The sequence below is a fragment of the Marmota marmota genome, unplaced genomic scaffold (assembly GCF_001458135.2).
Source record: "Marmota marmota marmota unplaced genomic scaffold, marMar, whole genome shotgun sequence".
In the NCBI taxonomy this organism is placed as follows: Eukaryota; Metazoa; Chordata; class Mammalia; order Rodentia; family Sciuridae; genus Marmota; species Marmota marmota.
In genome coordinates this window covers 78,748-96,327 of record NW_026000140.1, presented here as the reverse complement: position 1 = coordinate 96,327, position 17,580 = coordinate 78,748, and the positions used below count along the sequence as shown (strand labels likewise).

The 17,580-nt window shown below is 35.6% G+C and overlaps 1 protein-coding gene across 4 annotated transcripts in view; it reads right to left on the bottom strand.

Annotated features, from left to right (window-relative positions):
• The window catches only part of LOC107158800 (UDP-glucuronosyltransferase 2B15-like), a 115,309-nt gene that overhangs the window by 81,138 nt on the left and 16,591 nt on the right, over positions 1-17,580 (bottom strand). For 3 of the 4 annotated variants that reach the window (XR_007341452.1, XM_048785748.1, XM_048785749.1), the window contains exon 3: positions 15,537-15,685. Coding sequence is in view for 3 of the 4 variants with exons in the window: in XM_048785748.1 (XP_048641705.1) it covers positions 15,537-15,685 (149 nt within the window). In the remaining variant the exon portion in view is untranslated. Of the gene's footprint in view, positions 1-2,806; positions 2,939-15,536; positions 15,686-17,580 lie in introns of all 4 variants that reach the window. The other variant, XM_015505297.2, reaches the window with a different exon arrangement.

The following is a 17,580-nucleotide window of genomic DNA, read 5'->3' as shown; positions in this document are numbered from 1 at the left end:
ATCTGCTTCCTTTCTCTTGTAGCTTTTAAAATTCTCTCCTTATTCTGTATGTTGGGCATCTTCATTATAATGTGTCTAGGTGTGGGTCTCTTATGATTTTGCACATTCGGCGTCCTGTAGGCTTCTAGGATTTGGGATTCTGTCTCATTCTTCAAGTCTGGGAAGTTTTCTCGTATTATTTCATTGAATAGATTGCTCATTCCTTTGGTTTGAAACTCTGTCCCTTCCTGTATCCCAATGCCTCTTAAATTTGGTCTCTTGATGTTATCCCATATTTCTTGGATGTTCTGCTCATGGTTTCTTAACAGTCTTGCTGAGCTGTCTATGTTCTTTTCAAGTTGAAATACTTTATCTTCATTGTCTGATGTTCTATCTTCTAAGTGTTCTACTCTGCTGGTAGTATTCTCAATTGAGTTTTTAAGTTGGTTTATTGCTTCCTGCATTTCTAGGATTTCTATTTGTTTGTTTTTTATAACCTCTATCTCCCTGTATAATTGATCTTTTGCTTCTTGGATTTGTTTATGTAATTCATTGTTGAAGTGATCTTTCATTGTCTGATTTTGCTGTCTGATGTCTTCCTTGAGACTCCAGATCATCTGAAGCATGTATATCCTGAATTCTTTATCTGACATTCCATCTGCTGCAGCCATTACCTCTTCTAACGTTGAGTTGACCTGCATTGCTTGTGGTCCTTTCTTTCCTTGTCTCTTCATACTGTTCGAGTTCCTTTCTACTTGGTGAAACTGTTGTGCTATTGAATTTTCCCCCTATATATTTATATTGGTCTTGTATAGTTGCAAAGTCTCCCTCGCAGGCGTGGGCGGCGGCTCTGTCCCTCTGCGGGCCGCTAGGCTTGTTCTGTCGGTGGTCGCAGTTCTGCCTACATTGCAGGTACAGGCAGCGGCACTGCCCCTCTGCAGGCCTCTGGGGCTGTTCTGCCAGTGGGTCGCAGGTCCGCCTACCTGGCAGGCACGGGGGGGTGGGGGGCGGCTCTGCCCCTCAGCAGGCCACTGGGCCTGTTCTGTGGGTGGTCACAGTTCCGTCTATCTTGCTGGCGCAGGGGGAGGGTGCGGCTCTGCCACTCAGCAGGCAGCTGCTCCTCTTCTGCCTGTGGGTCGCAGGCCCGCCTACCTTACAGGAGTGATTTGAAGCTCTGTCCCGCCGCGGGCCACTCCACATTTATTTTGTTTAATGTATTTTACCCTAGCTTTCATTTTTAAAATTAATATTATCAGGTTTGTTTCTTTTGAGTGACATAGATTGGACATTACATATATTCATTAGTTCTTTAAGGTACTTATTTCAGTTTGGCATTTTGTTTTTTTAATACACAAAAGCAAAACAATACAGTCAGTTACTTGTGAGAAATAAATGAATTCTAATGAGGAGTTACATGTAACTTGTTTTAGTTGGCATTTTACTAAGCAGTAACTACAAGAAGCATTTCACTGGCACATGTGAACTGTAACCCACACTTTATCAATTTAACCTATACTTTTATCAATATTGGTGGATATTAGCTTATTAGCAACTTGTAAATAATTACATGGGTTTTGAAATAAAGTGCAAAATTTTGATGTCACTAGATTTTTAAAAACTGTTTGTTATTTAATGATGTACTACAAAGTCTTGGTGGTAGTCTCATACAGATTCAAGATATTTTTATGCCTAAAACCAAAACAAGGAGCTGACTTTGGAAATTGAAAGCAGACTTCATGAACTGGAGTATAATTTCTACGTGCTTAATTTCTATATGCAATGTGAATAGCAAAGTAACTTTAGTTCTGCAGAAAAGAAAAACGCTTGGGTGATTAAGAGAAGACTATATCAGATAGAAAACTACAAAGTAAATGGCTATCACCCAAAGACCACAAGAGCATTCTGTATGTAGAAAATGTGGTATTAAAGCATTTTATGGAGCTGCATCTCCTGAATTCCACCCCATGCTAGGCTTGCTTCTGCTTAACTCTTCCTTAGACTGTCTTGTTTCTCCTTCAAAGGTGTTAATCTGATATTTTAGAAGCAAAGTTCTTTGGGGCACATTTTATAATGCACAGGGTCCACTTTGAGGGAGGGCTAATCTCTACACATTTTAAAATATTTTCCTTCCTCAGACATTATCTGTTAGTGCAAGCTGTTTTTTGTTTGTTTGTTTGTTTTTCTGCAAATACATGTGACTGAGTGTGAATTTAGAGTCAGGGTTTAAGGCTTGTTCAACTCTGGGTAGCCTTTCTCCTCAAAACTCCAGGAACAGTTCATTAAGGAAACCTATTTTTTTTTTATGGGAGTATTTTGAACTCATAGTTTCCAAGGTTCAGCACACGTTTGGCAGACTCCAATGTTCTGGGCCAGAGATGAGGTGGAATATGATTCCAAGAAGCTTATTCTTAAGGAAGGAACAAGGGATTGCATAAGTTATCTAAAATCATGGTAAAATTTAGCCTTTTCCAATACCTGATTAATATTATTGTGGTGGTCCAGTTATGAGTTAACTTTTTATAGCTTTCTGATAACGTTTGCTGTGTATATGGTGCCCTCAGGAATCCTGCAAGGAAAAGGAAGAAGTGGCCGGGAAGAATGTAGTATCTGTGTAAATGGTGTGATACCCTTAGAATTAAAATCTAACAGTGAATCTGTGAAAAAAAATATATAAAAGAATGTATATATATGTATATATCATGAATTATATATACCATGATAGGTTTTTTTTTCAGAAAGGATGCATCTTTAATTAAATCCTTTGTAAATTTTATAAAGTTTAACAGATTTTTTCATACTTATCCATTAAGAGGGCACTATTTCTTACCTTTTGTGGAATCTGTGCAAGAGCAAATGCAATCATATTGGCTTTCTCTTCTGGCATGTTAGAAACCATCGTCCCCAGAGAAAACACCACAATACCATTTTCTCCAGAACTCTGTACAAATTCTTCCATTTCCTGTGAATAAAACATTTGCTCCATTAAAAAAGTTTAACATGAGGGAATAGAAGATGGCAAATTAGAGGAAGGCTGCCTTCTTAATTCCTCCAAGGATCAAAATACAAGTAGTGAGAATACTGCTTCTTAGTGAGGTAGGTGAAAGAAGGATTTCACTAAAATTCAGTACTGGACAATCAGAGTTATCTCAGAGACTCAGAAGTTTGGGTTCATTAAACAAAGAAGACTACATTGAAACCAAAGTATTTATGGAAGTGGCTGTACTAGTAGTAATGGTGCTGTCTACCACAGAGAAAGGAAAACCCAGAGAAAAAAACACAATGGACATATTTGATATGAAAAAACCTGAGATCAGAAAAGCAGCCTGAACTTAGCTGATCCAGAGGATGCACTGTACACTGATGATTGAAAAATTATGTTTCTTTACTAGGTGGGGAGAGATGAGGTGGAGTAATCTTGAAGTGGCCATACTTCAGCTGCTGCTAGTACTGGGAGATCAGAGCAAACACTGCTGCAATGCCTACTGTGTGGCCTAGTGAGTACCTAGTTAAATGGAAGGGAAACAGGCACAGAGAAGATTTTACTCCAGGGGAATCAAGTCAAAAAAGCAAAGTGGGAGCACAACTTGCTTTTCCTTTGAGACTGGTGGTTCATGTGACCAGGTGAAGTGGGTAGAGAATCTGAAAATGCAGGTGTAGAAATACTCAGAGCCTAAGCCTGGGAGATCTATATTGGTGGACCTCAGAATAAATGGAGGATGAGCTCCCCTGCTGTTATGGGCTAATTTGAAAATTAAGTCAGGCTGACTGCATTTTGCTCAGACATCTCACCCTGTGCAGAACTGGTCCCCCTTTCTGCATGAGCCCACTCACACAGAGTTGACATCTCTACCCTCACCCACTTGCACAATGACCACATGTATTTAAACTCTGGAACTAATGCAAGTTTGCTTCCTGATTATGTATAAAAAGGTGCCAATTCTGAGAACTTGGTGCTTTCCACTTTATGAATTGTGTCCTATGATTGTACTTGCCTCTTCCACCCCCATTATTTGTGGTTTTTGTGTTTTTAAGCTGTCCTCCCTCCCCCGCCACCAGTGTTCAGTGTCTTGGGCCATAGAACTGTCTGCTTTCTTCTCCCTTGGCCCTGGCCAAAACATATCCTTTGTCTTTCCTTCAAAAAACCCAGAGTTTTATTTGGGATTTTGGAATAGCATCTTAACACAGCCAAATGAATAGAATTCTTGGGAGGCTACTGAGATTCAGACTCCCTACAGAGATCAGCAACTGCCAGGCCCTAGGTGTGTGTCCCATTTACTCTCTTCAGATCAGACTTCCAACAAAGCCCTTGAGCTCTGATTAGACCTAAGCCTCATCCATCAGGACTCCCCTCATACAACACCACAGCTTGGTGTGCATAGATCTGTCTGTGTAGGCAAAGCTCCAACTAACAGTTCTTCCCATTCCATCCTATGTCATACTGGTAAGAAGGAAAGCTGTCACTTGTTTAAAACAGCTACAGCCTTAGGCAACTCCAACTGGTACCTCAGAGACAAACACAAGGAGAAAGAGGATAACAAATTCCATCCCTTGCTCTGGCTCTTCTTACATAGCTTAAGAAGAAATGGAAACAAAGATAGTTGGGCATAGTCAGTGATCATCCATTCTTGCTGACTATTTTGACCACTTCAGTTGAAATTATTTTTTCATTTATCATTAAGAATATTTTTACTTTTTCTTATTTTCTCTCTCTCTCTCTCCCTCTCTCTCTCTCTCTCTCTGTGTGTGTGTGTGTGTTCTTCCAGTGGTTCATGGACATATATCTACATTTTTTTCTTAGCATTTTTAAAAAATGTAGTTATTTCCTTTGCCTTGTCTTTTGAGGGTTAGGATTTTTGATCTGTATATTTTTGTTCATTTTGTATTGTTTTTATTTGTTCGTTTCTCTTCCTCTCTTTTCTTCTCCTGCTGATAGCCAAAATCTATTTTCTTTTTCTCTCTTCCTTTACTTTTTTCTTTTTTTCTCCTCCATCCTCATAACTGTCACCTGCCACACTTCTGCTGCATTCTCTCTGTTCACTTTTGAAAATTGCAAACCCTTTTCTTCCTTCCTATCATGCTGCATTTCCTCTTAACTGTATTTTTCATCATCTTTTAGAACTAATTGTTTTATATAAGTCCTGTTTCCACCATTAACACTCTTGAAATTATTACTTATGTGGATGACATCCTTGATACCTGTTTCTTGTTTTAATGCTGTATCTAGTATGGTTATACACCATTTTGTTATTGTTGATGTTGTTATTGGCAATTGCTGACCCCACCATTTCTGTGTTTTTTTTTTTTTTTTGGTAGCAATTGACATTGTAGAAGTCATAGTAGAATCCAACTATTTATTTTAATGCTGTTTATTGTTTGTATAATTTGTTTCTATTGTTTGATTCCACCTATTCTGTAACTGGATATCTATAGTGTTACTACAAGTACAGGGTAGAGAAGTCTCCAGCTAAAATAAATTCAGCCAAAATACAGTTTACCTTCCTCCACATACAAATTAATGAAACTCAATCTCTGTCTATACTTTAATACAAAGATAAAAACACAAACTATTTATAAAGCCACCTTAAGTAGAAACAGCTGGGGGTGGGCTTTTAGCTTCCACCTATGGAAATCCATTGCCACAGCAAAATCAGAAAGAATTAATGCAAAGCCTGTGAATACCACATTTACAAGAGTGCCTCAATCCAGATCATTCTAGGACATGTTGGAAAGTAAAGACAATGCCCTATATAGAGTGAAAGAAATATCCCCATCTAAAAGTTATATAAAATTCAACACAGGTCTATAACAAATATGTAAAAGCAAGGTAATATTAAACCACATAAAGTTTATAATTCACCAACAACTGACCCCAAAGATATTGTAATAAATAAAATATCAGATAAAGAATTTTAAAACTCACTATAAAAATGATCAATGAATTCCTAGAGAACACAGAAAAACAATTGAATGAACTAAGTATGTTATTATAGAATATAAATGAAAAATTAAATAAGAAATATTGAAAGAGAACCAAATGTGACTCTTGGAAATGAAAGACAAAATAAATAAAATGTTCAGTTTGAAATCTCTATAATACAGTAGACAATGCTGAAGACAGAATCTGAGATATAAAAGAAAAAATGGTCAGCATTGAACATTTAGGCAATTTTAAAGTAAAGAAAATATGTAACCATGACCAGAACATACAAGAATATTGGGAAAACATTAAGAGATTAAATTTAAGAACCATTGGAATTGAGGAGGATTGTGAAAGGCAGGATAAGAGAAATTGATAGCCTCTTTAGGAAAATAATAACAGAAAATTTTTCAAACTTTGAGAATAAGACAGATACCCAGATACAGAAGGATATATCCAGATATAGAACCCCAAATACACAGGATAGATAAAGAAACTTTCTACAACACATTATAATTAAAATGCCTAACATACAGAACAAGAATAGACTTTTAAAATCCTTAAGAGAAAATTGTCAGGTTACATTTAGAGGCAAGACAATCAGAATCACTTCTCATTTCTCAGCACAAACTCTAAAAGCCAGAAGATCTTGGAGTGATAAGTTCCAACTCCTGAAAGAAAATAACTGTCAACCAAGACTGCTATACACAGCAAAGCTATTCTTCAAAATCAAATTAAAACTTTCCTAGATAAGCAGAAAGTAAAAGAATTCAGAGCAACTAAATCAACAGTACAGAAGATATTTAATAAAATAATTCTTTTGGAAGAAATGAAAAACAGACCATAGAGTTCAAAAATGAACAAATCTGATTTGAAGAATAATTAAGGAAATGAGAAACAGGACCAAATTAAACATAAATAAATCAAAATGACAGGAATTAATAAACTTCCCTTTGTAATTATATTGAATATAAATGGTCTCAGTTCTCCAATTAAAACATAGTCTGTCAGAATGGATTATAAAAGAAGACCCAATGATACATTGTTTGTAAAGTATGCACCTTACAGATAAAAACAGCCAAAGGCTGAAGCAAAAGCATAAAAATAATATATAATGCAAAGGGTAAGATAAAATAAGCAGGATTAGCTAATCTCATATCTGACAAAGTAAACTTCAAAACAAAATTAATCAAAGAGACAAAGATAGTCACTTCCTACTGGTAAAGGAAATAATTTAAAAAGAGGATATAACAATTATAAATATTTAAGTCACAAACATGGGTCCAACTAATTACATAAAGGAAACCCTACTTATATTAAAGCCTCAGATAGACATGAATACAATAATACTGGGTGATTTAATACAGTTTGTTTATAATACTGGGTGATTTAATACAGTTTGTTTATCAAGGTCATTCAAACATAAAGTCAAAGAGAAGACTCTTTGGATCTGAAAAATATTATAAGTCTAATGAACTTAAAGATATCTATAGAATATTTCATTCAACAACATCTGAATACACTTTCTTCTTAGCATCTTATGAAACCATCCCCAAAACAGACCATATTTATGATGACAAAGCCACTCTCCTCAAATACAGAATAATTGGTATAATTTATTATATCCTATCTGAATATAATGGGATTAAATTAGAAATCAGCATGATTTCTAAAACCATACCCAAACTATGTAAACATATGAAAATTGAACAGACTGTTTTGAATGAAACAAACAACCCCCCCAAAAAATGGATTATAGAAGAATCAAGAGAAAAATTTAAAAATTCTTAGACTCAAATTAGAAGAGTAATACAACAAATCATAATCTCTGGATTAGTATGAAAGCAGTTTAAAGAGAAAAGTTTATAGCTGAGTGCCTGTATAATAAAATCATAATGATTCCACATAAAAAAGCTATTCATTTCAAGGCCCTTGAAAAAGAAGAACAAACCAATTCCAAAACCAGAAGAAGAGCAGTTAGAAAAGAAAGATATATATGAGATACAAAAATAAGAAAGAAAGAAGTCAAATTATTATTTTGTAAATGTATAATTCTATACACAGAAGACCCAAAGGACTCTACCCAAAGATTGCTAGAGCTAATATATAAATTTGACAAAATAGCTTATTATAAATCAACATACAAAAATCAATAGCTTTCCTATATACTGACACTGAATAAGCAGAGAAAAAAATCAGGAGAATGATTCCACTCACAATAGCCTCAAAACAAAACAAGCAAACTAAAAGCCCCTAGGAATAAGTCTAACAAAAGAGTTGAAAGACCTCTACAATTAAAGAAAGAAATTAAAGAAGACACATAAGAAATTAGAAAGGCCTCCCATGTTCATGGAGAGGTAGAATTAATATTGTTGAAATTGCCAACTATCCAAAGCAATATACAGATTCAATGCAATCCACATAAAAATACCAATGATGTCCTTCACAGAACTACAATAAACACTCCTAAAATTCAACTGGAAAAATAAAAAAACCCAGAATAGTGAATGCAAATCTAAATTTAAAAAGCAATCCTGGAGACCTCACAATATCTGTATTCAAATTATACTATAGAGCATGGAGCCATCATATCACCCAGGCATACCACTTCTGTAGTAACAAAAACTGCTTGTTACTGGCATAAAAGCAGACACATTGATTAGTAGTACGGAATAGAAGACAGAGAAAACCCCACATATGTATAGTCATCTGATCCTTGACAATGGTGCCAAAAACATACATTGGAGTAAAGATTACCTCTTTAATAAATGATGATGGGAAAACTGCAGAAGAATTAAACTAGACCCTTATCTCTCACCCTTCACAAAAATCAATGACCTAGAAATTAAAGTAAATATAATACAACTCCTAGAAGAAAACATAGGGTCAACATTCCAGCATATAAGCACAGACAATGACTTTCTCAAATAAGACCTCTAGAGGTCAGAAAACAATGCCAAGAGATAATAAATAGGAAGGCATCAAATTAAATAGCTTCTGCACAGCAAAGGAAACAATCAGAATTGTGAAGAGAGAACTTATAAGATGGAAGAAAATCTTTGCTATCTACCTTCTGACAAAGGATTAATATCTAGAATATATAAAGAATTCAATAAACTTTACACTAAAAATCAAATAACCCAATTAATAAGTGGAAAATAAATTAAACAGATGCTTCTCATAAGAAGAAGTATAAATAGCCAACAAAAATATGATAAAATGCTTAATATCATAACCAATTAGGAAAATCAAAACTATACTGAGATTTCATCTTATACTAGTCAAAATAGTAGTCATTGAAAATAAAAAGGGTAATAAATGCTGGAGAGGATATGGAGAAAAACGAATACTTTTACACAATTGGAGGCATTGTAAATGGCTATGGAAATCAGTATGGAGATTCATTAAAAGAGTAAGCATGGAACAATCAGGTATACCACTTCTCAGTATTTATCCTAAAGATTTAAAGTCGTCTTATTACAGGGATATACACATACCCATTTTACAGCAATATAATTCAAAATGGACAAATTATGGAATCAGTCTAGGTGTCTGCCAATGAATGAATGAATAAAGAAAATGTGGTCTATATACACAATGGAGTTTTATTCAGCCCAAAGAACTAAAGATCATTACATTAAGTGAAATAAGTCAAACTCAGGTCAAAGGTTGTATGTTTTCTCTCATATGTAAAAGCTAGAGAGGAAAAAGGAAAATAAAGATGGGATGGATCTCATGAAAATCAAAGGGAGATCAGGTGAGAAAGGGATCAATGGGTGGGAGGTGGGGAAAAATGGGGAATTTCTGGAAAATTATATTGGCCAAATTATATTGTTATATTGTGTGAATGTATGAATTTGTAACATAAAATCCCATCATTAGGTATAACTATAATGCACCAATAAAAGTGTTGAAAAAAAGAGAAACAGAAAATACTAGAAATAATTTCTATGTAAACTAAGAGGAGAAAAATCATGTATTATTAGGAATTTGGTGTCAATGGCTATTTTTAAATTGATCCAAACATTTATCAAAATTAAACTAGACCCTTATCTCTCACCCTTTTGAAAGAGATGTGTATTATGGCATTCAAGTTCTACTAGGCTTACTTGTATAAACATGTCTCCCTGTGTGTGCTTGTGTTTGTGTGTCAGGAAGAAATTACCTAGAGCCATTAAACAGTAATTTGAGAGGTGATGTTAGAAATTATTACATGTAGACTCTTAATTTATAACTCTATTCATTACTAATGTCAATTTTTTGTTAGACACTATAGCTAGTACTTTACTTGGCTTCAATTGTTACATTTCTAGGAAATCACTTGGGTTTATTCTAGGCAGGTTACCTGGATAATTTTTTAATTTGAAATTATTAGTACTTATTTCTCTCCTAGTGAGCACTGAAGAAAAGTTACTGGGATTTTTTTTTACATGTTTATAGTTCTTATCTCTATAATACTTATTTTTTCACTTTATAATTTGTGAGAGTTTCTCAGTGCTTTCCTCTATAACATCCCATAAAAGCTGGAGATTAACAATCACTGGCATTCAGAATATAAGTAGTGTGGTTGGATTTTCTTTTACATAATCCTAATAATCCTCTACTTGTCCATTTCAGAACCATACTGATCCACAATCAGCATTTTCACTGCATTGGAATGATACATATATATGGGTGATCATTTGTTTGGGTTGTTTATATGTATCATCTTTTGCCCTGAAATTTGTAAATAATATTGAAGTTCCACAATAATGAACTGTGTATAAGTGGCTGTAAATAACCCTTATCACCACCTCATATGACCAATGGGAACTGTTGCACACTAGTGTGTGTTCCTCTGGACCTTTTATAGAACTGGCAAAAAAATACAGTACCCCTTCATGTTCAAAACACTAGAAACACTAGGGATAATAGGAACATATCTCAACATGGTAAAAGCTATCTATCTTAAGCCCAAGACCAACATCATTCTAAATGGAGACAAATTGAAAGCATTCTCTCTAAAAATTGGAACAAGACAGGGATGCTCTCTTTCACCACTTCTATTTAATATAGTTCTTGAAACACTGGCCAGAGCAATTAGACAGATAAAAGAAAATAAAGGGATACAGATAGGAAAAGAGAACTCAAATTAGCACTATTTACCGGCTATATGATTCTATACTTAGAAGACCCAAAAAATTCCACCAGAAAACATCTAAAACTAGTAAATGAAATCAGCAATGTAGCAGGACATAAAATCAACACCCTTTAAATCAAATGCATTTCTGAAATTCAGTGACAAATCCTCTGAAAGGGAAACAAGGAAAACTACCCCATCTACAAAAGCCTCAAAAATAAATAAATAAATGAATAAATAAACAAATAAATAAATAAATAAATAAAATACTTGGGAATAAATTTAACAAAAGACATGAAAGTCCTCTACAATGAAAACTACAGAATTCTAAAAAAACAAATTAAAGAAGACCTTAGAAGAGCAAAAGATCTCCCTTGTTCTTGGATAGGCTGAATTAATTTTGTCAAAATGATCATACTACCAAAGAATCATACTGATTTAATGCAATCCCAATCAATATCCCAATGACATTTCTCATAGAAATAGAAAAAGCAGTCATGAAATTCATCTGGAAAAATAAGAGAGCCTGAATATCTAAAGCAATCCTTAGCGTGAAGTAGGTAGCATCACTATACCAGATCTTACCCTATACTACAGAGCAATAGTAACAAAAACAGATGGTATTGGCACAAAAGTAGACTTGTAGACCAGTGATATAGAATAGAGAACACAGAGACAAACTCACATAATTTAAGTTATTTTATATTAGACAAAGGTGCCAAAAACATACACTGGAGAAACAGTGCTGGGAAAACTGGAAATCTATATGCAACAAAATGAAATTAAACCCCTATCTCTCACCATGTACAAAACTCAACTCAAAGTGGATTAAGGACACAGGAATTAAACCACAGACACTGTACCTAATAGAAGAAAAAGTAGGCCCAAAACTCCATCATGTCGGATTAGGCCCAACTTCTTTAATAAGACACCTATAGCACGAGATTTAAAATCAAGGATCAATAAATGGGATGGATTCAAACTAAAACGCTTCTTCTCAGCAAAAGAAACAATTAATTAGGTAAAAAGAGAACCTACATTTGGGGAGCAAGTTTTTACCATATGCATATCAGACAGAACACTAATCTCTGGGATGTATAAAGAACTGAAAAAGTTAAACACCACAAAAACAAATAACCCAATCAATAACTGGGCCAAGGAATGAACACACACTTCTCAGAAGATTATATACAATCAATCAACAAATATATGAAAAAATGTTCAACATCTTTGGCAATTAGGGAAATGCAAGTCAAAACTACTTCAAGATTTAATCTCACTCCAGTCAGAATGGCAGCTATTAAAAATACAAACATCAATGAGTGTTGGTGAGAATGTGGGGGAAAAGGCACACTCATACATTGCTGGTGGGACTACAAAATGGTGCAGCATTGGAAAGCAGTATGGAGATTCCTTGGACAACTCAGAATGGAACCATCATTTGACCCAGCTATCACACTCTTCAGTTTATACCCAAAGGACTTAAAAACAGCATACTATAGGCACACAGCCACATCAATGTTTATAGCAGAATAATTCACAATGGCTAAACTGTGAAACCAACCTATACGCCCTTCAGTATATGAATGGATAAAGAAAATGTGGCATATATACACAATGAAATATTACTCAGCATTAAAAGAGAATAAAATCATGGAATTTGCCATTAAATGCATGGCGTTAGAGAATATAATGCTAAGTGAAGTTAACCAATCCCCAAAAAACAAAAGCTGAGTGTTTTCTCTGATATAAGGGGGCTAACTCATAATGGAGATGGTGGGGGGCTTGGGATGAATAGATCAACTGTAGGTATGGCAAAGGGGTGGGAGGGAAGAGAAGATATAGGAAAGACAGTGGAATGTGATAGACATCATTACCCTAAGTACATATATAAAGACATGAATGGTGTAACTCTACTTTGTGTACAAGCAGAGACATGAAATATTGTGCTCCATATGTGTAATATGAATTGTAATGCATTCTGCTGTCATATATAACAAATTAGAATTTTTTAAAAAAAGAAAACTAGTTTCTGTTATATGTGTAATTATATCCATTATGTCTTTTACATATTAACTAATTGATATTATTGGGAACTGTAAGGGTAAAAGAAATTGAAGTTAAAGCGTAAAAGTTAAAGGGTAAAAGACCGGGTGTTGTAAAGTTTCTAAGCTGCAAGGTCTGAGTTAAAATGTAAAGGATTAGGTATCGTTAGGTTTCTATGCTACCTGCAAAACCTGAAATTTCTGTAGCTGTTGAGACAATGCTTGGAACTGCCCAGTAAATATTTCCCCTGACTATTTGGTTGTTTAATAAGGGCTCTGTGTGGTCGTACGTAGGCATTGCAGGGCCTGGACCAATCAGTTTAAATGTAACCCCCTCCTTAGGAATGACCTATCACTCCAGCCTGACCTGTTCCCGCCAATGAATGAACCAATCATGTTTAGGAGTTGTTATTCAATTTTCCCGCGCCTCATGATGATTTGTTCTGATGTATACAAGGCCCTCCGCCCTCCCCAAAAAGTGTACTTAAGCAGTGCTCAGCCCCTGCTCGGGGCTCTGGGCTGCTTTCCCTTCTTGAGTGGGCAGGAGCCCCAGCATGCTGGTTCAATAAATCCCCCTTCTGCCAATTGCATGAGTGGTCACTTGGTGGTCTCTTTCTCCGACATTTCGTGGGATCCTTACAGAACTACCATACAAGACCTGAACTGGTTACATTTACAAGAGAATACCTACGGTAGTTAGTTTCAGCCATATTGTTTTTTTTCTCTCAAGTTGAATATAATCCAAATTCATGTACACAGTAGTGTTTTGGGTATGTTAAAATGAATTACCTGTAAAAACACCCAAATATTATTATTTCTAAACATTAAGCCTACCTTTTTGGTATAGTTAGGATCTTTAAAAGTAGATAACAAAGTTCAGTTATTTAGAAGGAAAAAAATTGTTTTATAGATACAAAAAAGAAATAATTACAACAGCTAATATTACTATGGATCCTATGTTTGTACCAAGGATATTGTGTATCAGTATTATATATATTTTCCATGTAACACAATATGAAATTGAACTATTAACAGATAAGTAAGCATCATCACATGTAAGAACTACCTCATCCATGTTTACATCATTTGTTATGTGCAGTCTTGCAACAACTTTCTGAGTGTTTCCTCTGTATTATCCTTCCCTCTACAATCCAATTTGGTGACTGCATTTTGAGATTTTTTAAAAAGAGAAAATTTATTCACATCTCTCTCTTTAAAAAAAAATTACTTTTCAATTGTAGTTGGATGAAATCTATTTTATGTATTTATTTATCTGTTTATTTATTTATTTTTATGTGGTCCTGAGGATGGAACCCAGGGCCTCACACATGCTAGGAAAGTGCTCTACTGCTGAGCCACAACCTCAGCCCCTTCACATCTCTCTTATGCTTAACTCTTTTCATGGAATCCCCAATGCACTTAATAGATTCTTTAAACTCCTAGTTACCTAACTTTCACTTACCTCTCTAGCATTATCTGCTCTTTGCTGTCCTACTCCTGCTACACTACTCTTGTGCTAAGAGCCAAGTATATGATGCATGGCATTTTTGGTCGAAAGGTGAAGCCAGCTAGCCATTGAGATGATATGATTATGTTAAGATTTGCATTCATATGGATATTGGACTCCTGATGTTCACCTAGGCCAGCTACAGGACTCCTGGAGAGTTCCCATTGGCTGGGGAAGTACAGTAGGAGGGAGTTCCGGGGGAGGAGCTCTCTCTGCCGTCCGAGAGGAGGCCGCGTGGGTGGAAAAAATCTTCCCGGGCGGTACCGGACATTGGCGGCAGTTTCAAAAAATAAAAACTTTGTTCCTGTTTGAGTGGCTCATGATTTTGTGCCCAGCCAGACTGCGGCACTCTTGACGTTCTTGGGAGTTTCCCTTACTATTTATTTTTATTGTATGTGCTTTTCTTTTTGTGTCTTCCTCTCTCCCTCAACCCCTTTTCTTATCCTGTGCATTCTTTAGACCTCACCTTAGTTATCAAGGATTCTAGGATGTTTCTCATGATCTTTGCTGGAGGTTTCCTTAGCATTGTATAATTTCCTTATGATAACACACACAAATTTATTCCTTGTTATAGTCTTTGTACTCAGCTTGAATGTAAGGTCTGGATGATGCAGAAACTGTGTCAACTTTATATCTCTCTGTATCTAGCATTTACCTCTGGTAGATGTGAGTCACTTAATAAATATTTTCTTTATATTTAGTAGAATAATTGATTGATTTTTTCTTATGAATTATATAATGAAGGCATAATTTTAATGACTAGTCTCAGAGGATGCCAGATTTCCTATTTTCTTCTGTGACAATAATGAAATGCCAGAATGTTTGATGGCATAGAAATGCCGAGTATAATTGGCAGAACTCTTTATCTTGCTTTTCATATCTTTGACTCAAAATCTCTGAATTAGGAATGTAGAATCATTTCTACCCAAAATGTCAATCTTTAAACAGAACAAACAGGAGCAGATTTACCTTAGGGAGGGGTTTGGCAGGTTTACAGTGGAGTCCTCCAACAAAGTCAAAATTTGGTAAAAGTGGACGAGGAAATTCTAAATCCCAATAGGTTCGAATGAGCCAAAAATCAGCTTTCCCCATTGTTTCATATATTGTAGTGGGTCTCCCTGGATGAAGAAAAGAAAAAGATGATGAGAGACTTGTATCCTGAATGCCTCATATAATTTCCATGAAATGAACTGGATTAATGTTGTCAAGATGCTTAAAGTGCATGTATGTATGTGTTTGTGTGTGTTTGCATCCTAAAATTGATATTTTTTTAAAGAGACACACACACACACAGAGAGAGAGAGAGAGAGAGAGTTTTTAATATTTATTTATTTTTTAGTTATTGGTGGACACAACATCTTTGTTTGTATGTGCTGAGGATGGAACCCCCGGGCTGCACGGATGCCAGGCAAGGGTGCTACCACTTGAGCCACATCCCCAGCCCCTAAAATTGATATGTTTTATAGTGTACTTTTTTGTATACTATAATTGATATGTTTTACATATGTTAATATGTACATAAACTAATTGTGTGGGTACTTTCTAATGTTCCATCACTATATATACAATCACAAATAATTACTAACATAAGCCAGCATAGAAGTAACATATTTTATTTTATTTTCTCTCTAAAACTGTAGAATAATCTAAATTTTTAAAATCTTTGTGAGCTCCATAACCAATCAGTGTTCCCATAACTGTAAAGACATCTTTTCTAGGAGTACTCAGTCTTATTCTCACAATTGAACAAACCATTCCCTTGATTCTTGATTCCACAAGTGAACTGTAATGGTTAGTGAGTATGCCTGAATTCCTAGTGACCACTACTGCAATTGCCTCCTATTAGGAGATTAATAATATTAACTCGGTAATATATATGTATTTGAAAATAACAGCCATATAGTTTTTACAAATCATTAAAACAGAGATTTGTTCTCATGCTCAATTTAGTTCATATTGTGTTAAATAGTAAATATTAGTCTTTAAAAATATAGACTAATAAGGTGTGGTTCCACTCCACACAAAGTTTTAGGCCTCAAGGCATGGTTTGTTTGTTTTTTTATCAAAGGAATGTGAAGTATGAGATAGCTCAATATATAGCTCTCTGCATCTGAGATAGAGACACTATTTACTTAACTGTGAAGGAATCTTTAAGGTAATTCAGATAAATACTTTAATTTCTAACTGAGGAAATAAAGCTACACAAAAATAATTTTCTCCATGGTACATACATATTGTTATGCTAGTAATACATATGTATGTTATTAATGTACATGTATATCATCATTAAAACATTTAGGGAAATTAATGACTGTCCTTTGCCGCAGTCTGGCTGGGCACAAATCACGAGCCACTGAAGCAGGAACAAACTTTATTTTTAAACTGCAGGAAAACACTTCACACAGCTCCCGGGGAATCCTCCCTGAACGCCACGAGGCTTGTCCAGGAACCCCCAGCCGGAAATATCTCTCCCGGAAATCCCTCCTCCTGCACTTCCCCAACCAATGGGAACTCTCGGGGAATCCCCGGAAATCCCCACGAGAACTCCAAAATAGTGCGAGAACTCAAAAGTTGCGGCAGAGGCGGATAGTAATGCCTCTCCTGTCAATCAATACTGTTGGCAAAATGCCAGGGGCCATACAGACTCGGCTGTGGCTCTCAGCATCTCCCCCTTTTTGTTTAATTAAACAACAAGCAATGTGGCTTAGGGACCATGCCTGTTAGGCAGTCCAATTCAACATATGGTTCTTACCCGTCATCGGATGAACTGACCTCTAGGCGTCAGCCTCCTGTCTTAGGTTGGTACCACTGCAATTGGATCATACCCGTCACTGACTACCGGTCCAGCATACAGCCATACTTGTGGATAGGCCTTTGCACCAGTGGAGGGGTGAGGTTCTTTGCCTCACCTCTGTTGGCCCACAAATTTTAGACCATCACTAGTAGAAGGGAGGAGGATGCAAAATGCCATGACACTAAGCCTATTGAGGGCTCCTTTGAAAAATTGTACCAC